The sequence below is a fragment of the Leguminivora glycinivorella genome, chromosome 22 (genome assembly GCF_023078275.1).
Source record: "Leguminivora glycinivorella isolate SPB_JAAS2020 chromosome 22, LegGlyc_1.1, whole genome shotgun sequence".
NCBI classification, from domain to species: domain Eukaryota; kingdom Metazoa; phylum Arthropoda; class Insecta; order Lepidoptera; family Tortricidae; genus Leguminivora; species Leguminivora glycinivorella.
In genome coordinates, this window is record NC_062992.1 from 11231428 (window position 1) to 11258485 (window position 27058).

Here is a 27058-nt window from a genome sequence, read left to right on the forward strand (position 1 = left end):
TTTGGCACAGGCTTTTATCGCCGACTGCCCTTTTCTTTCAACTGTCATCTACTGCTCTCCGAGACGTTTCTAAAAACCCCTTACTCGATGGGGATACGACGTTTCATAACAGAGTTCCTTATGACCACCTTTCTGCTCCATCATTAGATCAGCTCCATGATACCATAATATTTCATTGTCACTTGATTTACATATTATGTGTGCAAAATTTCAGCTCAATCGAAAACCGGGAAGTGGGTCAAATTAAGCTTCTACGTTTTGTTTTGACTGTTTTGACCAAACTAACATACCTACTAACAAGGCAGCTTGTAAAAATTTGATAAATAGTTATTTGTTTTACAAGGGGGCAAAGTTATTGTTTAACCGCACGTGCCAAAATTGATACCCGAGCAAGCGAAAGATTCCAATATTGAACCGTGAGCGTAGCGAACTGATGTTCTCAAATCCATCAATTTATTTAATATTTATTATTCAAAATCATCATTTATAGGTAAAATCTACCAGCTAGCTTACAACGTCAAGTTAAACTTTGTATGAAATTACTTTGCTCTCTTGTGGATAAAATGCAATTTTGCTATCTATTTTCGATTAGCAAAGAGAGCCTTTACCAATTGGTGTGATGAAAAGGATTTTTTTATTCAAGCTTAAAGCGAATAAAACTGTGGTTGAAAGTTTTTTCCTACTAAAGGGAAGTTTATTAATCCATACTTAACATTATAAATGGGAAAGTGTGTGTGTCTATTTGTTTGTCCATCTTTCACGGCAAAACGCAGTGAATAATTAACGTGATTTTTTTTAAGTAGAGATAGTTGAAGGGATGGAGAGTGACAGAGGCTACTTTTTGTCTCTTTCTAACTTCCCACTACCCTAAAATGGGGGGTGGTCGTTTATATGAAGTATTTCGCAATTTTCGAATTAAACGCGAGCGAAGCCGCGGGCAAAAGCCAATTTATTATAAAGGTGATTCGAGATACAAAAATATGGTCTAAAGCTTTTTCGAAATCCAAATGGTGAATTCTTAAAAAGTCGTAAGTCTAGTTATTTTACTTGTTTCTATTTGCTGTTAAAGTCATTTCATACATACATAATAACAATGTCTCATTTTAGCGCGGTGATGCCTTAAATCACATAAAAGGTTTGGTGTCGCTCAGGGCACCGTTCTAAGTACTCACATATTGTCCAAGTAATGTACTAAACTCCTATTAGCCCGGAAATGGTGGAGCACCTGATCCAGTGGGGGTGGTGGGATAAACACTTCCCCCACCACTTGGCTGAGCTGCCAGGATACGTAGAAAACTGGTAGTATGGCCATGAGGAAGAGAAGGCCTTTGCGGCTTCCTGAAACATGTAAAATCATTATCAATAATTATTACGTTGTTTCTATCCTCCTGAGACCAATAATAGATTAGAATAGATTTTATAGTTTAGGGCAGCAAGCCTTTAGCAGAACGAGAGACCAAGGTGTCGCTGGAAAATAAAAGTTTTGTAGCCCTTCTTATGTTACTATCCGAAATTTTGTTTTCTATGGCATTGGCCTTATGGTATTGTGATAAACTCTGATTGATGGTACTGTGGGATCTATTGAAAAATCGGGATCAAAAATGTTTCTTTGGTAATACTGGATAAGTAGGTTACGGTTGGATTTGTTGTGGGGTATATAACAGTTTTTGTAAATAAATGTGCTTCGGAACTAGGTATGTCATTATTTGTTTCTTTTAAATCTTTATTTAATGAGCTTAGTCTAAGAGACGATGTCGCTCCATGATACACGTCAGGAGTTATTCTTATACTAAAATATTAGAATTTATACAGTTAATTATTTTCGTCTTCAGAGGGCTGTTGACTTGATTAGGAACTGATGGGGACGCTTCGATCCGGGGAACATGTTTCTTACTTTGGTGTAGTTTTGATCCACGATCTCCTTTGTTTAATTTGTGATCTTGGGAGATGGGGCATTGCAGTAGATTAGCCGGGATGCAACACATCATAAAAAACACAAAAAATTTAGAAAATAATATATAATCAATTACAAAATCATATCAACATATTTGTAATCATTGTCACTTTGACAGTTGCGTTTTTTAAGGTCATGTCTAAAACGCCTTCTCTTTTACAGCGTTAAAAGATCATAGGAAACATTTTGTGTAATAAGACAGTGTCCTCATTTTAAAGCAACTATTCCGACAGCTTCACCAATGCTACTGTTATTTTAAACGTCAAACTTCGATGAAATGATGACGTTTACTTAGCCCTTACAGAGGCAGGGCTATCAAAATGGTTGCAAACCTATCGTGGACCAAATTTATACCTCATGACAGAGCCCCGTGACTATTTCTAGAGGCGTCCCCCAGGGTTCGCTGTACGGACCATTGCTTTTTAATATTTTCTTTAATGATATCAGTGGTCCAGCGGTAAAAACGTGCGACTTTCCATCCGGAGGTCGCGGGTTCGAACCCCGGCTCGTACCAATGAGTTTATGTGCTAAATGTCATTTGATATTCGCTTTTCGGCGAAGGAAAACATTGTGAGAAAACCGGACTAATCCCAGTAAGGCCTAGTTACCCTCCGGTTTGGAAGGTAAAATGTCAGTCGCTTTCTGTCGCAATATTGGTATTCGTTGCCAAAACTGCTGCTTTTTAATGTTGACCGAAAATCTACGGATTACAATGTAATTAATAGCACGTTAGCTGATGTACTGCAGTGGTTTACTGTCAACAATTTACTTCTTAATTCTAAGAAAACCAAATGTATTAGATTTTCTCTGCCGAATGTTAAACCAATCGATACAAAAATACTTTTGAATGATGAATGCTTAGAGATACTTACAACACTGTTCCTTGGTTTAACATTGGACAAAAATCTACAATGAAGTCCTCATATAAGAAAACTAGCAAACAAATTAAGTTCAGCCGCATGCGCCGTTAGGAGAATCAGGCAACTGACTAATGTTGAGACAGCTCGCCTAGTATATCATAGTTATCTTCACAGTGTAATTTCCTATGGTATTCTGGTTTGGGGCAAAGCAGCTGATATACCGTAGACTATTTTTGTAGATATTACAAAAGAGAGCCATTCGTTCTATTTACAACTTAGGAACACGTGAATCAGTAAGAGAACTTTTCAAAGAAATTAATATCTTAATTGTAGCTTCCCAATACATCTATGATAGTATCATTTATGTTTTTAAGAATTTAGACTGTTTCACTAAGAATTCTGATGTCCATAATTATAACACTAGAAACAAGAATAAGCTTGCCATAAAGAAGTTTCGTGTCCGCAAAGTACAGAAATCATTTGTTGGGCAATGCATTCATTTTTATAATAAGTTACCTGACACTGCTTTGAGATTACCCCTCCCAGCTCTTAAGAAGTACTTAAAAAAATCGTTGATGTTAAAGGCTTATTACAGAGTCAAGGACTATTTGACAGACAAACATGCATGGCCCGAACCAGAAACTACAATAAACGAATAGCTATTAAAATAATTGTATTATGTCTAGAGGACACAGTTCAGATAAGAAAGCACATCAAATATTGTATGTTGTGTAAAGTACATATTTAATGACATTGAGATTTATAGTATCTTTTTCTTCTGTGACAATTTGATATGTTTTCTCTTAAGAAGAACGACGTATTATTAAGCCATAATATAATTTATTGAAATTAATTTTCATAGAGTACCTACCTAGTCTGTTAACATTTTTTTGATGAATATTTTTGCATGTTAAATTGTATCTTGTTATTTAATGCATGTTAATTATAAGATGTAGGTAATGTTTTGAAAAGTAGTGGCCCGCCGAGTTTCTTGCCGGTCCCATAGTGGATACCCCCCTCCCAACTGAGGCGGGACTGAAATCTTCTCGAAGCTGAGGCGTAGGGTTAGAGCCGGCGTAGCTTTATTTGACGTTCATACTTCAATTATGCGCATTGTAATATGCCTACTTGAAAAATAAATATTTCATTTTCCCCTCCCAAGAGCCGTGGTAAATGCCGGGATAACGCAAGGAGGATGATGATGCAGTTCTTCATGAACTGTAATATACAAAAAAATGTTTATTAAAGTAAAATTCATAATCCTACGGACTAAATTGACAAATGACTGACAGGTAAAATGATACCAGGAACAGCAAAATTAAAATAGGGAAGGGTATATGTCGATAACAATATATCGACAAGTTTTAAAGTACATACAACAGACAAGTTTAAATCAAGAATAAGTATATTAGTTTCAAATAAGAGGTACACATTTTGGTTTGTTCTATGTATCTTCGAGGTAGTGGATGGATGCCATGCATTTTTACCCACTAGTTTTAAAACATAAAAAGGTTTCCGAGCCTGTAGGTAAAAAATAAAATACCATGTCCGACGATAATCAATTATCTGTCACGCTATGGCAAGTATGTCATAAATATCTATATAATTTTCGAATAATATTATTGCTGCTTCGAAATAAAAAAAATATCTCTAATTAGCGGTCTACAGTCATTGTCCCGTCTGGGTGCACCTTAAATCTACGATGTAATCATAATTTTAATATCGATAAGAACGACACTGGCCAAACTGTGGCAACATTCGTTCACACTTACTTGTCAATTTGGTCCGTAGGATTATGAATTTTACTTTAGTCTTGTATTTTATTTTATATTAGCGTCTTGTCACAGGTACATTGTGCATTAGCTCCACGCCTTTACACACGTTGCCATTAAGAAATAGTCCAGCAGTTCTCAAAAAGTTTGTACAAAAATTAAGGGAAAAGTTAAATTTGTTTTTATTATTCCTATTTTGTTACCAAGACTTTTTCGATGAATTGAAATTTTAGTAAGTTTTATTTCGTCACTAAGGTTCTCTAATCTTTATTTTCTTAATTATAACAATTATCCTGTATATCTTACGAAAGTCGACTTATATTACTAAATGTTGGTAACAAAATAGGATCGATTAAAATTTGCTGACGTGGCTATGTACAAAGTATTTGGGAACTGCTCAGTCACACCCTGCAAGGGCTGCAAGTAACAATTGGGACACCTTAAATGACCTCCGAATTCTCAGGTCATGCCTAATAAAGGTTAGATGTAGGTAAGTCACCACCCACCCACAACTGAACCCATTTGGACGGAACCGCACGCAACTCGCGGCCAATCTATTTTTATACTCGCACCAATTTGTCAGAAAAAGGCAGAAAAGGTACCAAAAGTTTACAAAATTCGTTGTTTTCCTCTGTCTTCTCTTTAAGTAAACGTCATCCACAAGCCAACATGTATGTCAAAATACATACACGGTGTAACTTGCGGAAACCAAAATATTTTTACTACGCGTTTCTGAGGGCAAAATAATGATAAAATGTTATATGACGTTAAGAAAATTTGGGCAAAAAAAAATTGTGTATTTTTTTGTTTTTTTTTTATGTATTTTCACATAAAACTATCATTCCTAAAACTGGCACTTAAAATAAAAATTACAAACGAGTTACTACTGTTACTAGTTACTTTTTTATTATATTATTCAGTTTCGTCATGTCACACCGTGTATACACGTCTCTAAGACTGATGATATGGTGGTGTATAGGTACATGTATTTGGAGGGTGTAGTGTTAGACGGCGCCGGCCTGCCCAAATATTGCCCTTCATTTTAAGTGAGCGTGACATCATCCCACCGATGTTTACGTACATACAGTCAGCTGCAAAAAATTCTATATACACCCTGTTTTTATTGAATTCCGTTAACTTTAAGGGAAGATTATTTAGTTCGAATACAATCACTTTCTCTAAGAAACTAGCAACTCTTACTGTTATCGAATTATTAAAAAAATAATTTAATTACTGAACACGTGTGTGGCATCCCTTACCACTTCCTAATGTTATTTGTTTTAACATGTGCCGTCAAACACTTGACAATGACTTTAATGTTGTGATTAAGGTCCTCTCACACGAATTAATCCATTTATTAGGGTTCCGTACCTCAAAGAGGAAAAACGGAACCCTTATTAGGGTTCCGTACCTCAAAGAGGAAAAACGGAACCCTTATAGGATCACTCGCGTGTCTGTCTGTCCCTCTGTCACAGCCGATTTCTCCGAAACTACTGGACCGATTTACTTGAAATTTGGCACACGTATGTAAACCTGTGGCCCAAAGACGGACATGTAATTTAATTAAATGAAATTTAATCACAGGGGTCACTTTTGGGGGGTAAAATTGAAAATTAAAAATCAAAGTTATTAAAACTATATTGTGTTACATATCAAATGAAAGAGAATTTTATCAGCATCTGAAATATATTTTTTTTATATTTTTTGTTTTGGTAATTTAGAAGTAATTTAAGAAAATAAGCAAAAAATGACCATTCCCCCCCCCTTATCTCCGAAACTACTTAGCGTAAAATTTTCAAAAAAATACACGAGATAGCCCTCTCCCTGTAGATTACAGGAAAACCTATTAGAAATCTACAGTCAAGCGTAAGTCGGACTTAAGAGAAAAAAACTCAGATTACGAATTTCACTCACTGCCGCTGCAAGTAGTTACTAAACGTCTTAAAATTGTGTAATCGAGTTGGACAGGTATAAAGAAATTCATTTCTGTCTTTTTCTTTTTAGAACTTGTTCAATTTTTTTTTCATTTGTACAAAATGACTTAAGTTCCTACTAAAAAGGAGGCGCTTAAGACCGTTTATAAATTGACTGAGCAAAATTTTATTCAAATCGGTCCAAAAAAGGTGTCTGTTGACGAAAACAAAGAATTTGTGCCACCGAAAGCCCAAATCTGAAGTCCATTTTGCTCTATCTCTTATCGTTTCCGAGATATGTACGTAAAGTCTTGAAAGTGCGAAACGTTAACTTTGCCATCATAGTCGTTCAGGCGCTCATGAGTTCTTTGTATGGAAAAGTCAAAAACCGACTCGCACTTGACCAATGTTCATAGAACGTTGTGGTTTTTTTTTATTAGCAAAAATGACTTAAGCGCCTTCAGAAGTGCAGGTGCTTAAGACCGTTTGTAAGTTAAAGTTAGCTGTGATGGCTCAACGAAGAAAGAAGATTTCAATATCCTACTTATACATATTTCATTAATTTAACTATACAGTTTTTATTACTCAAGCCAAGCGTTACGTTAGCTATTGCTATTGAAAGGAAAACTTGTGTATAAAGCTTGAAACAAATTATGGGACGCGTCTGACGGACGCGGCTGACGACCGCGACTGATAAGCCGATGGCTTGCGTGGGCGACGGTCGGTAAGCGATCGGACACTTTTGAGTGTCGAATTTGTAGGTGACAGTGTACCTATCTAGCCTCGTGGCGCCGAATGTACTTTGATACTTTCTAAAGTACATATAAATGGTTTCAATGGAATTTTAACTCTCATGTAAACAAATAAAATATAATTTCTTTTTCCCCTCACTAGCTCGGAAACACGTGTTTTGTCCTTTAATACCAGCGGGTAAAAACGCATTTTATCCACTAGTGGGTAAAGTAATTTGACCTTGAATAAAGTCAAAATAACTGCTTTAAAATTGATAAAAGTAGGTGAATCTAGTAATAAAGATGATTTACCACCTGTGGAACTACTGGAAGCAGTGATAAACGCATTTTTTGCGTTGTAGTTTCCTCGCTATAATGAGGGGAAAAGTTTTGTGTTACACTCGGGTGCAAATGTATTTTACTTCTCGTGTGTTAAAAAACTCGCAAGTTCAGGATTCTATTCTCGAACCACTCGCTTCGCTCGTGGTTCAACTATAGTATCCTTTCACTTGCTCGTTTTTCAATTCCCACACTCGGCGTTAAAATACAACTTTGCCCCCTTGTATAACAAATAACTATTGTTTCTAAAATTTTTCGAATAACTGAAATTGAATTCAATCTCAAGTACAATAAGAATCAAAATTCCCTAGCAAAAATTTTGTACGGTGGGCGCCACGAGGCTAGGGAAGTTTAAATCGATGTTATCTACGATGGCATTTCTCCGACGCCAAACGAAAGCGATACGCCGCTGGCTCTGTCGCGCCAATACGCAAGCGCGATAGAGATAGATATCTACTAGCGCTTCGTTTCGTGAGCGTTTCGTGAGCGATTGTGCCATTCGGCTAGCCACCCAGTTGTAGTTGTATGCATACCTAGCTCACGCACACAGACGCGTCCACTGGCGCCGCGCCGGTGTCCGCGTGCGCTCTCTGCAATGCAATGTCTCTGCAAATTCTATCACAGCACAGAATATGCAGAAACCACATGGTGGTCTGTGGCAGAAACGCAATAGATATTTTTAGGGTTTTTATTATTTTATGTTTCGTTTTCTTTCAACCCCTTATTTGCCAAGAGTGGCACTGAAACCTGAGTAGTTTCATGTGCTCTGCCTACCCCTTCATGGGACACAGGCGTGATTGTATGTATGTTGTATGTATGTAAAATAAGTACCTACGTGAAGTAACATGGTAAATTAAAAATTATCATTAGATACTTATTTGCGGAGGTGTAAACAATTTCGTTCGTTTTGCCATATATCAATAATTACCTATCTATATTAAATTCATTAATCCGTATACATTACATTTTTACAATTTAAGTGTATGAATTATACTTTTTATCGTACGGTCAGCTACATAAATATCTATACACCTGTATTCATTCAATTTTGAACCTTCTTCTTCAGTAATAAGTTTCGATATGTAAAGAAATTGAAGGACGATACACAGGCGGGCGGAGACACCGCGCGCCGCTGCGGGCGGGCTGGGAGGGAGGAGGGGTGTCGATGGACGATGTCACGTGGGATTCGCCGCACGAACTCATCATTCGCGCGGTCGGCTCCCTTCGCTGCCTGCACACGTTCGCTGCTCTCGTACGATTTGATATTATACAGGGTGCCCGGTAATTAATGGACAACCTTTTAACCACCAAGAGGGCACCTTATACTGGTCCAGAAAATCTATGGGATATGGGTTAAATTGTGGTGTAGGCGAGAGGCTGGCAACCTGTCACTGCAATGCCATAGTTTCGTTTTCTTTTAACCCCTTATTTGCCAAGAGTGGCACCTTATACTGGTCCAGAAAATCGACTTTAAGGTTTAGTAAAAGTCGCCTGGTTTTCGAGATTTTCACAATTTTTAAATTTTTAATACCTACTACCTAAAATTTTAAAAAGTGTGAAAATCTCGAAAACCAGGCGACTTTTACTAAACCTTAATGTCGATTTTCTGTAAGGTGCCCTCTTGGTGGTTAAAAGGTTGTCCATTAAATACCGGGCAGGGGCACCCGGTATATTTGTCAAACAATTTCTGTCGTAAGAAAGCGCGACTCATTCGCGCAGTCGGCTCACGTCTCTTGTTGTCATACAATCTGACATTATTCAGCTACCTTTTATCGCTTGGCTTTAGTTCGCATATACAGTGATACAAGAGGCAAAATACAACAATAGATAATGTATTTAAAATCGCTGTCAGTAGAAATTGCCAACAATGTAAACAAACCATTATACAAAATATCAATATTTTAGCACAATTTTATTATTTCAAAGGTTGAGGATCACAATTTGATATGAATTGATTAAATAACACATGGATTTAGCCAGTATCTGATGAGTTAGAATGAAAATTAAAGACATTTTGACTACAAGGTTTGTTTACATTGTTCACAAATTCTATTGACGGCGACTTTACTAAATAATATTTATTTAGAGATGATATGAAGCGAAAGCAAGTGAATGATGAAATGACGGATGATAGGGAGGTATGGAAGCGGAAGACATGCTGCGCCGACCCCAAATGAATGGGATATGGGCAGGCGAATGATGAGTAATTTCCCGCTAGAAACTTGCGTTATACTATTCTGTATACTTTTTCAGCTACCATAACCAAATTTAGATTAGATTAAAAAACCTTTAAGTAAAACTTAGAACCTTTCAGATTGTTTTACTCACCCTTTCTGATGTTTACCATACTTACTTACCCCGTTATTCATAAACGTACACTAAAGTTATCAAGCCGATAAATTTCGTTTGTCCCTTTCCGACGTATTGGTGTGATAGAAAGGGACAAACGAACTTTATCGGCTGGATACTTTAGTGTACGTTTATGAATAAGGGTGTTAAAATTTATAGCTACGAAATTTTACATGAAACACCTACCTACTTTAAAATAAAATAAAAAATGTTGAATTTGGTTAACATTATAAAAGACCTCACGCAAGCTGTGCTAATTAGTTCGCGAATTCGTCGAGAGGTGGCGCTAAACACAATTATGCTCATTAGAGAACCTATACTTCTAGCCTAGCCCAGTCCTTAGAATTATGTGAGTAACGTAAAAGTTTTGTAGGTACGGAACCCTTGGTGGGCGAGTCCGACTCGCACTTGGCCGGTTTTATCTATGGAAACATTTTTTTTTTTTAACAAAAAGCGATATACAGGATGGTTCCTGCACGGGAAGCATGGTCGCGCGATAGACGATAAAATATCAGGCCGTCCCTATCGCACTTATAATTAGTCCGATAGGGACGGCCTGCTATTTTATCGTCTATCGCGCGACCATGCTTCCCGTGCTGATGATGAACCTAACTGCGTGTCGAATTTAACGGAAAACAAAAACACTGTGTATATTTACTATATACATACAGCACGCACAACATTGTCACCTCATCTGCTATTACATTTCACAAACGTCATTTCGGTCACTTAAAAAAAGAGAATAAATAAATTATACGAAATAAAAATAAAAGAGCCGCCTTTCCGTGATCGTTATAACGTATTCTAGCAAAAAAATATATAATTGCCTATCTTCAAAAAACTTTACTTAGGTACCCAATTGACCGACACAGAAAATTGTTTATCTCATTTTTAAGTAATGTAAGTAAGCTACAGATTGTGGCTACAGAGTTAAGTGGCTCCCCTACATGGTAAAATGTAAAAAAACTTCGCAGGTGTTTTTAGGGTTCCGTAGTCAACTAGGAACCCTTATAGTTTCGCCATGTCTGTCTGTACGTCCGTCCGTCCGCGGATAATCTCAGTGACCGTTTTTAAGCACTACGAAGCTAAAATTTGATACCAATACAACAAAGTGCAAAAATAAATTGGAATTTTTTTTTCATTAGAGTGTTTTAGCCTCAAGCCTTACTTGGAATGAACAGATATCTGAAACCAGTCGTAAAGTGTGTGGAACGCTCCGTTATCTTTATAAATTTAAGAATTTTCTTCCAGTAGGTACTAAGAAATTTCTCGTGCAAGCGCTAATTTTACCAGTCATTGATTATGCAGACGCGTGCATGACCAATATCTCTCAGGAGCATCTCAACAAGCTTGACCGTCTTATTAACAATGGCATTCGGTTTATCTTCGGCTTACGCAAATCCATACTAATATCATAAATGGGAAAGTGTGTGTGTCTGCTTGTTGTCCGTCTTTCACGGCAAAACGGAGCGACGTATTGGCGTGATTTTTTAAGCGAAGATAGTTGAAGAGATGGAGAGTGACATAGGCTACTTTTTGTCTCTTTCAACGCGAGCGAAGCCGAGGATAAAAGCTAGTATGACCATATTTCTTCATATCGTCGCCACTTAAATTGGCTCTCCATTCGTCGTTGTAGGTCCTTTAGAATCCTGAGCATGTTATTCTCCATTTTGTTCGAGCCCTACTCTCCCAGTTATCTGAATGCAAGTGTTGTTCTTTTGGTTCGTGTCTTTATCTCTTGCATGAGTGCGCTCCGCATCAATGAATACCTATGCGTGTGATTAAGTCAACGTTTGTATTTATAAATCTACCTAATTGTGAATGTAATGTAAGTTCCTACAGTTATACTCTGTACTTTTAGGTATTTAAAAGAAATAATTTGTACATTTACGGGTAGTTATAGTTACAATATTTTAGTCGATTAAGTAACCAAACGGATCACGGATATTTTTACGAATGATAGTACTCCGCTCCTGGAGTATATTTATGTATGAAACTTCATAGGTTTTGTTATGTTTTTTTGGAGAAAACTAGGAAAAAAATGGGCTGTACTAAAACACCCTGTTAATAAAATAATTAAATGAGATCCCTGCAGACACTGTTAATGTGACAAGAGTGAGACTGTTAAACATCCTGACACTCCTGACAGGCAATTACATTATAGGGGATGATTATTTAGAAAATAAATTAAAATATTTCTTCGTTAAGGAAATGAAAACAAAAAAAACCGGCCAAGAGCGTGTCGGGCCACGCTCAGTGTAGGGTTCCGTAGTTTTCCGTATTTTTCTCAATAACTACTGAACCTATCAAGTTCAAAACAATTTTCCTAGAAAGTCTTTATAAAGTTCTACTTTTGTGATTTTTTTTCATATTTTTTAAACTTATGGTTCAAAAGTTAGAGGGGGGGGACGCACTTTTTTTTTCCTTTAGGAGAGATTATTTCCGAAAATATAAATATTATCAAAAAACGATCTTAGTAAACCCTTATTCATTTTTAAATACCTATCCAACAATATATCACATGTTGGGGTTGGAATGAAAAAAAATATCAGCCCCCACTTGACATGTAGGGGGTACCCTAATAATTTTTTTTTTTTTTAGTATAGATAGGTAGACGTAGACGTTTGACCACGATCACACCTGATGGTTAGTGATGATGCGGTCTACGGTGGAGCACACTTACCTATGAGATACCTATTTACTCTTGCTTTAAAGAGACCTGGATTGTACTCGTGCGGAAACACAGACTTAGGCAGGGCATTCCACTCCTTGGCGGTTCGCAAAAGAAATGTTGAAGCGAAACGCTTAGTGCGTATTTTTGGAATACTGACCATGAAGCGATGCCGCATTGCCGATTGTCTAGTGGTCCTATGGTGAAATGGGGACGGAGGAACAAGGTTATACAGTTCCTCAGCGCACTCTCCGAAATGTATCCTGTAAAATACCGATAAACTGGCACCCTTCCGACGATGCTCCAGGCTATGTAGTCGAGAATTGGTCAGCTCGTCGTCATTGATGATCTTCTTGGCCCTCCTCTCGACTGACTCGAGCGCCGCAAGCTGGTATTTCGCTGAACCATCCCACAGGTGAGAACAATATTCTACACACGACCGGACTTGTGCTTGGTACAGGTCGAGCAGCTGCCTAGATGTAAAATAATGCCTCACCTTGTTGAGGATGCCCAGCTTTTTTGCAGCTAACTGAGCTTTCGACTCAATGTGCGGGCCGAAGTTAAGTTTCGAAGTCAGTGAGATTCCGAGAAGCTCAAGATGGTCGGTAATCGGAAGGGATACATTTCGGAACGTAGGAGTAAGGTGGAATGGGCTCCTTTTAGCAGAAATAAGACACGCCTGAGTCTTACTAGCATTGAACGCAACCAAATTGGCTTCACCCCAATCGGAGACTGCCTTCAGTGATTCGTTCATGCGTTCGACCATTGCCTCCCTGAGTGACTGTATCTGGACTCCACTAGCTCGTGAGTCGGGTATGTAGCTTTCTACAACCGTCGTGTCATCTGCATAACCGAACGTACCTGGTTTCAGTAGGTCGTTTATATGGAGCAGGAAGAGGGTCGCTGAAAGCACAGATCCCTGAGGAACTCCGGCGTTTATTGCCAATTGATCGGACGAGCAGCCATTAATGACAACCCGAATCGATCTATCCCTCAGGAAGTCAGATACCCAGTTACAGAGACTAGTGGGAAGACCGAAGGACGGTAGCTTGCTAATAAGACCCTCGTGCCAGACCCGGTCGAAAGCCTTCGATATATCAAGAGAGACAGCCAAGGCCTCTCCTTTCTTCTCGATGGCCTCACTCCAGATGTGTGTGGCATACGCTAACAGATCTCCAGTGGACCGGCCACGGCGGAAGCCGTACTGTCGGTCACTGAGGAGGTCGTTCGCTTCGAGGTATGCCAGGAGTCGGTTATTCAGTACACGTTCCATACTCTTACAGAGTATGGAATTAAGTGACCGAAATCGGTCTGTAGTTGGCCGGGTCTGCTCGGCTACCTTTTTTCGGCACTGGTTGCACATTAGCAAGCTTCCAAGATTTCGGAACCTGACCGGTAGTCATAGAGAGGCGGAAGAGGCGCGTTAAGATGGGACATAGCTCAGGTGCACAGGTTTTAAGAACTATGGCTGAAATACCGTCAGGGCCACTTGCTTTGTTCACGTCCAGATTTTGCAACACTTTGCGAACCTCCGTCTGACGAATGCGTATGTCCAACATTGAAGTCTCGCAAACTAGTGGACTAGGAGGTTTTGCGCCACATACATCTAGACGTGAAGATTCTGCGAAGATACTTAGATGCAAATAAATTCGCTTTCTCTTCGGCAGTGTGGGCAAGTGACCCATCTGGTTTCAGCAGTGGGGGTAGTGAGGGACGGCAGAAGTTCGACTCGACTGATTTCGCTAGGGTCCAAAACGCTTTACTACCAGTCGGGTGAGCAGCTAGTTTGTTCCCGGTCCGGCGTATATGGTCGAATCGAGCCTTCTGTAGAGCCTTCTTACTGAACTTGGTTGCCCTATTATAGGCTCTCTTCTTATCCGGTATGTCGCTAGCTTTGCGGTTTCGAGCATCAGCCCAGGCAAGGAAAGCCTCGTGTTGCCGTGCTTCAGCACGTCGACTCTCGGCCCCAAACCAGGGTTGTGCTTTGCTAGATGTGCTTACATCGGAAAAGGGAATAAAATATTCCATCCCTTGGCGCAGCACATCTGTTATAGCATCCGCCCACGCTGAGGGATCACCTGTAGAGAAGCACAAGGGCCGCCAAGGATAGGATGCAAAAAACGACCGCATCCCATCCCAGTCTGCTGATTTGTATCGCCACAACCGCCTAGTGCCTGTTGGGCTAAGGTCGGGTGGGGAATATACCGACACAGATTTCACTAGACAGTGGTCAGAGTTACCTAAAGGTGAAGACACTGACACTGCGTAGTGATCCGGGTCGGTAGTCAGCAGAAGGTCCAGGCAGTTGGCTGTATGGCCGTCAACATCTGGAACCCTCGTCGCCCCTTGGACCAGCTGGGTGAGGTTCAGAGCTAGAGCGAGTTTCCGCATCTCTCTCCCGGCATGGTCAGTGTGCTGGTATGGGAATAGCCACTCTTGGTGGTGGGCATTAAAATCCCCCAGCATCACTAGTTGGGCAGTCGGGTATTTATGTTGAGCGGCTTCCGCCGCATCACTTAGGTACTGCGTGAGCCTGGTCGTCTCTTGATCTCCGCTGTGCGACCGGTAAACACAGGCATAGAGAATCTTTTCCATGCCTGTGTCCACCAGTACCCATAAGGTGGAAAAGTTGCGGTCTTCAAAGCATCGGAGACGCCGACAGCAGATGTCATCACGGGCGTACACGCACACGCCGGCACGGGGTTTAAAATTGTGCTCCAGAGAGTACCCCGGGTAGCAAAGGTACGCTACGTCGGCCGGACACCCTATCTGCGTCTCCGAGAGAAATAAGAGGGCGGGTTTTTCAGTCTCAAGGTGGTGGTGGACTGCATTGAGATTTGAGTGCATACCTCGAATGTTTGAGAGGTGCACTTTTAGTGAGAGGAGTGCAGCCGCTGTTTACCGTTTCTCTTTTTCTCTTTTTCATGTTTTTGAGGGATTAGGTATGTTGGAAGATGGCAGTGAATTTAGGGCTTGAACTGTTTACCTTTGAGACGTACACTGCGGGACCACACTAGGTGCAGGCTGGTCCGGAGACTGCGGGGACGCCCGAGCCCCCCCGAATTTGTCCATAGGGCCCTCTCGTCCGGTCGCCAACCGGCACTATGGCGTAACTCGGGATTTTTCGCTAGTTGGCGGGGCAGCCTTTCCCAAGGGGCTAGCTTGGTACTTGGGCCCCCTACTACCTGCGGTCGGCCAGCGGCGAACCGTGCCTCGGATCCCGCTACCCTCCGCGACCAGCAGCACAGTGTGGGGAAAACAGTGGACGTCAGACCGGCTTGCAAGCTACAAGCAGTCAATTCGACCCGTCCTCCTCACTTAAGGCAACACCAACCTTCGTGCCGGAACACGGCTAGGCCATTTGGCGACACGTCTTAGATCGATGGGTGGTCATGAGCCGCGGCCGAAGCCTACCACCATTTTTGTCACCTGATTAGCACCACCCGGGTACCACGTGTAGGGATACATAATTCGGGTATTCTCCTACGGACGTTGGTGACTCGGCCCCCACTTGCACTTTGCACTTTGTTGGCGTAATTGATATACATATTGGTACCAAATTTCAGCTTTCTAGTGCTAACGGTTACTGAGATTATCCGCGGACGGACGGACGGACGGACGGACGGACGGACGGACGGACGGACGGACGGACGGACGGACGGACGGACGGACGGACGGACAGACAGACAGACATGGCGAAACTATAAGGGTTCCTAGTTGACTACAGAACCCTAAAAATCATATGAAAAATTCTGTTTTAATTTCTGGTGAAAGTTAATTGTTTTGATGTTAATCAACGTCCCTTAAATATCGTGACTATTTGGTAACACCCTATATATGTATGTATACAATTATACACAGTGTGTACTGTGTACAGGCGCCGTCTCGCTGAAATATCGCCCTAGTCGTGACGTCATGGAATCGAAATTCGGGAAAGTGGGTCGCCATATTCTAATGAGGGGGGAAAACCGTACAATAGGGGTGAACAACTGAACACGTGTTGGCATAGTCTAATTTTATGGCGAGAAAACAAACGAATTTGACGCTTACTGTTTTCCGGCCGGAAAGCGTCAAATTTCAGGCCGCTGCGCTAAGCGAAGTTACCGCTTCCCGGCTCCGTCTGACAGAAAATAGTACATTACTGCAGTTGCTGGGCAGTAAGAAGTAATGATACCCGCAGAACGCGTTGAAAAACATCAATACCTATCATAGAGGAATAAGTAAGGGAAGAGTTGTAACTCCATACATCAGTAAATGCGAGTTATTTGTAGTGACATCTATCGTCATTCACTCGTCAATCACGCGCCAACTAGCGTAAATTATCAGTACTGCTACTCGACACTAGGTGCCGACAGTATTGCGTCTGCCAAAAATGTAATATTAAAACAGTTTACATCTTATATTATAAGCTGAACTAATTGAAAGCAAAGTACTGATTAATACTATTGTAATATTAGCTAAAAATTGTTGAGTAATGGAGTTTTTGTTCGTCGTGACGTCTATTGACAAGTAGCAGTACTGATAATTTACGCTAGTTGGCGCGTGATTGACGAGTGAATGACGATAGATGTCACTACAAATAACTCGCATTTACTGATGTATGGAGTTACAACTCTTCCCTTACTTATTTCCTCTATGATACCTATTAAGTTCAATAATAATGTATTATTTTTCCTCCAACTATCAGTAAGCGGGATTAATAATAATTATTATTATGGATGATACTGACTCATTAAAGGTTACAAGTAAATTCGAATGAATACTGACGTGTAACCGATGTTCGAAATAATAGTGTTTTTTTCTGATTTATTACAATGAGGAGGCACATTCAAAGATTATGACAGATGGCGCCACCCTATTAGTCCATATGCGAGAGCGAGAAGATGATGTTTTTTCTCTCTTACACATATGAATGACAGTGACATGCCTAGACACTTGCACAGGCGCCGCCTGGCGGGATAAAATGTCAGTGTGCCTCCTCATTATTGACGATATTATTTTTGAGGCACTTTGTTGACGTAACCTTTTTGGCAGATTTTACTTTTTTTGAATTTGTACTTTATTGTTTTTTTTTTAGTCATGTAACAATGAGGAGGCACACTCAAACGTTGACAGATGGCGCCACCTTTAGTCCATTGCACAGATAAATAATTTCATACTTGAGAGCGAGAAGATGATTTTTTTCCTCTCTCACATATGAATGACAGTGACAGTGACATGCCTAGACACTTACGGCCCAGCCACGACATTGGTCTAAGCGCGAAAGCGGTGAGCGGCAGCCATACGTGCGAATGAAAAGTCCCATCGCTGTGTCTCGCTCTAATGTATGGACGCCGCTCACCGCTGTCGCGCTTAAACCATTGTCGTGGCTGAGCCGTTACACCGGCGCCGCCTGGCTGGATAAAATGTCAGTGAGCCTCCTCCTTATCTTCTGATTTTCGTGGCATAAATCTGTTAACTAGAAGTAGCACCGTTCATGATTCTCTTGCCCTTAAACCTCAAGACCCTTTATTGCAGAACGTCACATAAAATGATAGTAGCTTCCATAGAGGAATAAGCAAGGGAAGAGTTAAGTGACTTCTAGCGACAATCACGCGTCAACTAGCGTAAATTATCAGTACTGCTACTTGTCAATAGATGTCGCAACGAACGAAAAGTCGAATGTTCACAAATTTTTAGCTCATATTACAATAGTATTAATCAGTATTCTGTTTTCAATTCCTTCTGCTTGTAATATAAGTTGTAAACATACATACATACATACATACAATCACGCCTGTATCCCATAAAGGGGTAGGCACATAGCTGGGCACCGTTAATCAAATAGTTAACTTCGATAATCGCTAATCCGTTACTTTAAAAGTTAACTTCGTTAATCGTTAAAGCGATACATTTCAACAAATTTAACGGAAGTTAAAGTTAATCGATAATCCGTTAATCGCTATAAAAAAAAACTTTACTGAACTATTTACTATTTGCGTGAGTTTAATAATGTTAGGTACTGTAAAAGCCTGGAGTTCGCCAAAATCTCTTAAAAAATCCCAGCTGCCAATTGGTAAAAGCAAAATGTTAATAAATATTGTTCTCTTTGGACTTATATCGACGTTGGTTCGGTAAATTCTAGGTTTTATTTATGTTTTATTGGGTCAATCATGCGGTCGTAGTCATGGTGCGTAGGTTCCTCGGATTGAGACACCTCTAATCGAAGTTGTGATCCACGGTAACTTGGTAGATAGCGCGGCCCGCCGAACTCTGCACTTTGGCTTGATACGTCGGTTGCGCGATTTGTATGTCATGCCTGATGATTTACATTCTATTTCGCAGTTAGTGATGGGTGCAGTTGGACTAATAAACTTTAGCAGGTCTCGAACAAGTGATCCAAAGGCACCAACTTGTCTGTAGACTGTGAATTTACGTGAAAATCCTAGGTTTCGCCTTACTCCGGGCTTTTACAGTTGCGGTCAGAGCAAGTTTTACTCGGCGCGTGCGGAACTAGATTAACGATTAACGGACTCGAAGAAATTTAACGGAAGTTAACGAATCCGTTAACATTTTTTAAAGTTAACTTAAAAGTTAATCCGTTAACCAAAATGTTAACTTCGTTAATTAACGATTAACGGATTAACGAGTTAATGCCCAGCTATGGGTAGGCAGAACACATGAAACTACTAAAGCTTCAGTGCCACTCTTGGCAAATAAGGGGTTGAAAGAAAACGAAACTGTGACATTGCAGTGACAGGTTGCCAGCCTCTCGCCTACGGCACAATTTAACCCATATCCCATAGTCGCCTTCTACGACACCCACAGGAAGAAAGGGGGTGGTGAAATTCTTAACCCGTCACCACACAGGCTGCCTAAGTTGTAAACTGTTCTAATATTCAATTTTTGGCAGACGAGACAGTTGCCACCTAGTATCGAGTAGTGGTACTGATAATTCACGCTATTTGACGCGTGATTGTCGCTACATGTCACTATAACCATGCCTATACAAATAACCCGCATTTACTGATGTATGGAGTTACAACTCTTCCCTGACTTTTCCTCTGTGGTAGGTACCTATTACGCCGTGTCTTGCGTGGGCGACGGTCGCGCGACCGTCGCCGTCGCGTCTCATCACATCGTCTACTACATCGATATGGATATCGATAAGGTTTGATTTCGTATGCGTCGCATCGCCGTCGCGCGACCATCGCGCGACCGTCGCCCACGCAAGCCACGGCGTTAGAGTTGTGCCTGCTCGTTCACTGGAAAGACCGCTCCCAACTAGTACGATCTCCGAAGTGTACTAGTTCGTTCTTTTAGGACATTTAATACAGTAGTACACCGAGAGAGCGAAAGACAAATTGTGCATATGGCGTACAGTAATGCTCGCTGAGCTCGCTCGTACTACTAGCCGAGAACTGGTCGGCCGTTTTCGTGCGCTCTCGGTCCGAGTCAGTTGGTTTTAGTTCGGTTGCGGTCGGATCACACGGATCGCTTTGCTGACATTGTCACTCCTCGGCTCTTTGCTTCTTTCAGTTCTTTCGCTCCCATTCTATTGCGCGTGTGTGAGTGTACTAAATGTTCTAGAGAGCAGAATCATTTGGGAGTAGTTCGGTCTAGTACAGTGCAGGGAATCGTATCTTTTGTACTATTAGTACATGTCCTACACAAGCCTAGTACCTATATCATTTCATTAGCGTAATGGTCTGGCCCAATGGCATGACTCGCCTTTTAACAGGCAAATATTTATCTAATCATGGTCTACCCTCGGTTTATGTTTACACCAATTCATTTACGAAATGAGGCGCTTTCATTTTTTTTACTAGCTTTTGCCCGCGGCTTCGCTCGCGTTAGAAAGAGACATAATTTAAAAAAAACCGTCGCCTTTGGGGTTCTGTTGACAGCTACTAGCGAATGTTGGATTATGTAGAAATGTGTAGGTATTTTTAAAAACTACTTCTAATACTTTAATTATTTGATGGCAACACAAATGAATATACGTATACCGTTAAGGTTTGAGGAGTTCCCTCAACAATTGCTCATGAATCCGATTATAAGAAATCGAAGCTTGACAAAATTTAACTTGAAAACTCAATATTCTTAACAAACATAACTATATAATTGTCACTGTTCTGAACTTAAATGCATGCTATTCTCATAAAAATACCAAAGTCGCTATAAGCAGGCCGTTCAGATTTAAGGAGTTCCGATCTGATCTTCATCAGCAGTTCCACTGCACCAAATGTCACTGTTCCGTACGTAAGTGCATGCTGTTCTCATAAAAATATCAAAGTCACTAAAAGCGTGCCGCTCAGATTTGAGGAGTTCGGTTCTGACCATCATCAGCAGTTCCACTGCACCAAATGTCACTGTTCTGGACGTAAGTGCATGCTGTTCTTATAAAAATACCAAAATCACTATAAGCGTGCCGTTCAGATTTGAGGAGTTCCGTTCTGACCATCATCAGCAGTTCCACTGCACCAAATGTCACTGTTCCGTACGTAAATGCATGCTGTTATTGCTGTTCCTGAAAAAACACAAAAATCACCATATGTGTGCCTTTCAGATTTGAGGAGTTCCCTCGATTTCTGCAGGATCCCATTATCAGAACTGGGTTCTGAGAAAAATGGGACCAATCTGTATGCATATACATTCAATAAAAAAAAAACAAAATCGGTCCAGTAACGACGGAGATATCGTGGAACAAACATAAAAACAAAAGATACATGTAGACGAATTTGAAAACCACCTTCCTTGAGAGATTTGAGACGGCGGCGGTTAAAAATTAGCCTATGTCACTCCCCATCCCTTCAATTATCTCCACTTAAAAAAATCACGTCAATTCGTCGCTCCGTTATGGATGTGATAGTAAATAAATTAATAGTTTAAAAAACACTATAAAACACGCTTTTATAAATGCACGTAAAAGCCAAAAATAAATTATGGATCGTTCAAGTTGTCTCTATTTGTGAGCTGAAGTTTAAAAACTATGTGCTTTTAATTATAATATTTGATTGTAAAAGCGTGGGGCGCTGGAACAGGAAGACTTTTTGTATAACTTGCTGATAAATCAAATTATGCTATGTTACGGGAGGGAGGTTACACAGATTGACGCGCTAACTGGAGTTGCAGCATGACTAGTAGGTTCTACATTAAACAGTCAAATCAATTAAAAGTCAGTGTTCAAAGTAGGTACCAGTTTGTCGAACTCAGACAAAATATGCGCTAGTAGCGAGGAGGGTCGACAGTCACCGACACTTAGAATGCCGCTTTTTTCCGGTAATCAAAGTACAAAAGGGGAAACTGTCTACAGTGACAGGATGCAGAGTTCTTGTTCGTGGACGAGATATCTTTGGTTCTCTTTGGTAACCCTTAGGCGGCATATGTAAACGTTATGTTCTTATGCAACTTCATTCGCCAGGAAGTTCGGATTAGTATTTGTTTACAAGAAAGTCTTTCCTGTTCCAGCGCCCCACGCTTTTACAATCAAATATTATAATTAAAAGCACATAGTTTTTAAACTTCAGCTCACAAATAGAGACAACTTGAACGATCCATAATTTATTTTTGGCTTTTACGTGCATTTATAAAAGCGTGTTTTATAGTGTTTTTAAACTATTAATTTATTTTATACTTTTTAGTCATTAATAATGAAATACTTTTAACATCACTACATAGTATAAAATAAAGTCGCTTTCTCTGTCCCTATGTCCCTATGTATGCTTAAATCTTTAAAACTACGCAACGGTTTTTATGCGGTTTTTTTTAATAGATGGAGTGATTCTAGAGGAAGGTTTACATGTAGGTATAGTACCCGTGGGAAGCCGGGGCGGGTCGCTAGTTTATACATAAATTTATTTCAAGTAGGCGGATTTTACATGCCATTTGTGGCTTAACGTGTACTTATTGCTATAATAATAACTAGCGGCTACCTTCTTATTACGGTATTATCATAAAAATGTTTATACCTAGTAAGTTATCCGTAAAAGATAGACAATATAGACATGTGCCATCGCGGACTTTTTGAAGACATTAGAGAGACATACTTTCGCCATACATTGTTTTGAAGCTCTCAGCTAGTGGGATTTTGTTTGACTCGATTAGAAAATATTGTCACATTTCAACTAATTCAAACAAAATTTAAGTATTTCTTTTTTGCCGAGCCCCCTTTATTTGCTCTTAAGGGTCACATGAAAACACAGATCAATACAACAAGATGGCCCTTACAGGGCGACTCGCGGTCACCAAGCATACGACAAATCAGGTTTATAAAAGTTTGAACGCGTGCGACACCGATCAGTAGCGCCCAAGTATACGACCCGCTAACAGTGTCCGTGTCCGCTCGGGAAAAAATCTTAAATAATCAATTTTGGTTGCAAACAATGGTCTCTTACAGCATAAAGTGGTGTGGCAAGTCTTCTAACACTTCTACATGTAAAAAAGATGGAACAACATTCCACAGTTAAGTCAAATTAATTATTTTGTTGAATATTGTTTATTGTCCGCGGAGTTCATTTATACTGGTCAATATGGTTGTGCTGAGCGGCGCCGAGGCGCGTCCATCCCTCTTTACCGAGTTAACAATGTGATATGCTATCCCTTTCACGTAAACGACTAGGCATGGGGCCATGTTAGTTTATGTCTGTTGCGGGAACTTCGTACTGCCGTTCGTACCATGTGCTACCATTTTATGAAATATAAAAGAAAGCAGATTTGTAATAGTGAATAATTATCTAGAATCTGTAGAGTCTGTAGTGGTATTTAGTTCATTGATTAGTTTAGAATATTTAGTTGGTTATTTAACTTAGTAAACGTAAGTAAAAATTCACAGTTTAGTTATTAGTTACTAGAATGATTTTTATTGAGATGCTATCACAATTATCATCCTCCTTGCGTTATCCCGGCATCGGCATTCGCCACGGCTCATGGGAGCCTGGGGTCCGCTTTGAAACTACTACCAAGATTTGGCGTAGGCACTAGTTTTATGAAAGCGACTGCCATCTGACCTTCCAACCCGAAGGGTAACTAGGCCTTATTATAATTTAATTATAATATTATAATTTGTTGCAAAACAAATTCACCACAGTACTGGTACCAGTACCATTGTCTATAATAGACATGTCCCATTCCCATCCCTACTGCTAATCATAAAGGCGCGCCATTATTTGAAACGACCAATGGCAGCACCGTGCGCGCCCGCCTCACCCCGCAAGGATTGGTGATTTGCGTCTCGAACAATATCGCTTGCATTTGGCTTCTAGTGGGGTGTTCTGTGCATGAAAACCATTACCCAACTTATTTTAAATACAACGTTGATCTTTCTTTTATGCGGGGGCTTCGCCCCCCGAGCCCCCCTTTGTTTGCTCTTAAAGGTCACAAGAAAACACTAACCCAACTTATTTTAAATACTACGTTAATCTTTCTTTTATGCGAGCCCCCCTTTTCGTTACTCTTAAGGGTAACAAGAAAACCCTAACCCAACTTATTTTAAATACAACGTTTATCTTTCTTTTATGCGGGGGTTTCGCCCCCGAGCCCCCTTTGTTCGCTCTTAAAGGTCACAAGAAAACGCTAACCCAACTTATCTTAAATACTACGTTGATCTTTCTTTCATGCGGGGGCTTCGCCCCCGAGCCCCCTTTGTTTGCTCTTAAAGGTCACAAGAAAACGCTAACCCAACTTATTTTAAATACTACGTTGATCTTTCTTTTATGCGGGGGGGGGCTTCGCCCCGAGCCCCCTTTTCGTTACTCTTAAAGGTCACAAGAAAACTTTGGGGGGGGGGGGGGGATGCGTTCCGCATACCACTCGGGTGCGAGGGGGGACCCGAGCGGTTATGTGGGACTCCCGTATTGGCTAATTAGGCCACGGTATACCCACTAAAAATCCCCCCACATGCCACCTCACCGCTTTGTTGGCGGGGTTACCGGAACACTTGCGCTCACAACGGCGACCCCGCCGGCGGCAGCCGCCCACGTGCAGCTCCTACGCGGATGCCCAACGGCCCTCCACAATGAGTGCGCCAGATGTCAGGGCGCACCTTCCTCCTCGGCCACTTATGGGTACAGTGACGGACCCCCTCGAGTCCGCCACAAAGAGGCCATGGGCGCCAGAAGAGTTCCGGCGCCCGGCGGTGGATATGGTCTTTGGTTCCACCGCTAACCAAGTCGGCCGCAAAGGATAGGGAGAACGGCGCACCGTAATACCGGCACTCCTCTTCCCTTGCGGCCCCACTAATGCCGCTACAGCGGAGCGGCCCCGCCAAGGTCGCAGGGGGTAGGGAGAGTGGCGCACCGCTATACCATCACGCCTCTCCCCCTGCGATCCCACCTCGGCTACCGAGGGAGGGAACAGAGCGGCATCCCATACTGCCGGATCTTCCCTCCCACGGCAGTCCTCCCAAATGCGTCTCAAATGGGCTTTACAAGCCCATTTGGAGCATCCTCCTCGGGCCAGCTCGCACAGCAACAAGCCGGCCCTGGGTACCTCTTAGCTTCACCGTGGGTGACCAGTCCACGGTTACTAAGCCCCCCCACCACGGCAAGGTGGGCACCCTCGGGGGGGGGCACAAGAAAACCCTAACCCAACTTATTTTAAATACTACGTTGATCTTTCTTTTATGCGGGGGGCTTCGCCCTCCGAGCCCCCCTTTTCGTTACTCTTAAGGGTCACAAGAAAACCCTAAACCAACTTATTTTAAATACAACGTTGATCTTTCTTTCATGCGGGGGGCTTCGCCCCCGAGCCCCTTTGTTGGCTCTTAAAGGTCACAAGAAAACGCTAACCCAACTTATTTTAAATACGACGTTGATCTTTCTTTTATGCGGGGGGCTTCGCCCCCTGAGCCCCCCTTTGTTTGCTCTTAAAGGTCACAAGAAAACGCTCACCCAACTTATTTTAAATACTACGTTAATCTTTCTTTTATGCGGGGGCTTCGCCCCCGAGCCCCCTTTTCGTTACTCTTAAGGGTAACAAGAAAACCCTAACCCAACATATTTTAAATACAACGTTTATCTTTCTTTTATGCGGGGGCTTCGCCCCCGAGCCCCCTTTGTTTGCTCTTAAAGGTCACAAGAAAACGGTAACCCAACTTATTTTAAATACTACGTTGATCTTTCTTTCATGCGGGGGGATTCGCCCCCCGAGCCCCCCTTTTCTTTACTCTTAAGGATCACAAGAAAACCTTATCCCAACTTATTTTAAATACAGCGTTGATCTTTCTTTTATGCGGGGCTTCGCCCCCCGAGCCCCCCTTTGTTTGCTCTGAAAGGTCACAAGAAAACGCTAACCCAACTTATTTTAAATACTATGTTAATCTTTATTTATGCGGGGGGCTTCGCCCCCCGAGCCCCCCTTTTCTTTACTCTTAATGATCACAAGAAAACCTTATCCCAACTTATTTTAAATACAGCGTTGATCTTTCTTTTATGCGGGGGCTTCGCCCCCCGAGCCCCCTTTTGTTTGCTCTGAACGCTAACCCAACTTATTTTAAATACTATGTTAATCTTTCTTTTATGCGGGAGGCTTCGCCCCCCGAGCCCCCCTTTGTTTGCTCTTAAAGGTCACAAGAAAACGCTAACCCAACTTATCTTAAATACTACGTTGATCTTTCTTTCATGCGGGGGGCTTCGCCCCCCGAGCCCCCCTTTGTTTGCTCTTAAAGGTCACAAGAAAACGCTAACCCAACTTATCTTAAATACTACGTTGATCTTTCTTTCATGCGGGGGCTTCGCCCCCGAGCCCCCTTTTCTTTACTCTTAAGGATCACAAGAAAACCTTATCTCAACTTATTTTAAATACAGCGTTGATCATTCTTTTATGCAGGGGCTTCGCCCCCGAGCCCCCTTTTCTTTACTCTTAAGGATCACAAGAAAACCTTAACCCAACTTATTTTAAATACAACGTTGATCTTTCTTTTATGCGGGGGCTTCGCCCCCGAGCCCCTTTGTTTGCTCTGAAAGGTCACAAGAAAACGCTAACCCAACTTATTTTAAATACTACGTTAATCTTTCTTTTATGCGGGGGCTTCGCCCCCCGAGCCCCCCTTTATTTGCTCTTAAAGGTCACAACAAAACGCTAACCCAACTTATCTTAAATACTACGTTGATCTTTCTTACATGCGGGGGCTTCGCCCCCCGAGCCCCCCTTCGTTTGCTCTTAAAGGTCACAATAAAACGCTAACCCAACTTATCTTAAATACTACGTTGATCTTTCTTTCATGCGGGGGGCTTCGCCCCCCGAGCCCCCCTTTGTTTGCTCTTAAAGGTCACAAGAAAACGCTAACCCAACTTATCTTAAATACTACGTTGATCTTTCTTTCATGCGGGGGGCTTCGCCCCCGAGCCCCCTTTTCTTTACTCTTAAGGATCACAAGAAAACCTTAACCCAACTTATTTTAAATACAACGTTGAGCTTTCTTTTATGCGGGGGCTTCGCCCCCCGAGCCCCCTTTGTTTGCTCTGAAAGGTCACAAGAAAACGCTAACCC

General features: G+C 41.3%; 1 protein-coding gene across 2 annotated transcripts in view; it reads right to left on the minus strand.

The window, feature by feature from the left end:
- LOC125237830 (beta-1,3-galactosyltransferase 5-like) overlaps window positions 1–27058 on the minus strand; it is a 42875-nt gene that overhangs the window by 6946 nt on the left and 8871 nt on the right. For both annotated transcript variants that reach the window (XM_048145038.1, XM_048145037.1), the window contains one exon: window positions 1173–1338. In XM_048145038.1, the coding sequence (XP_048000995.1) occupies window positions 1173–1338 (166 nt within the window). The remainder of the gene's footprint in view (window positions 1–1172; window positions 1339–27058) is intronic.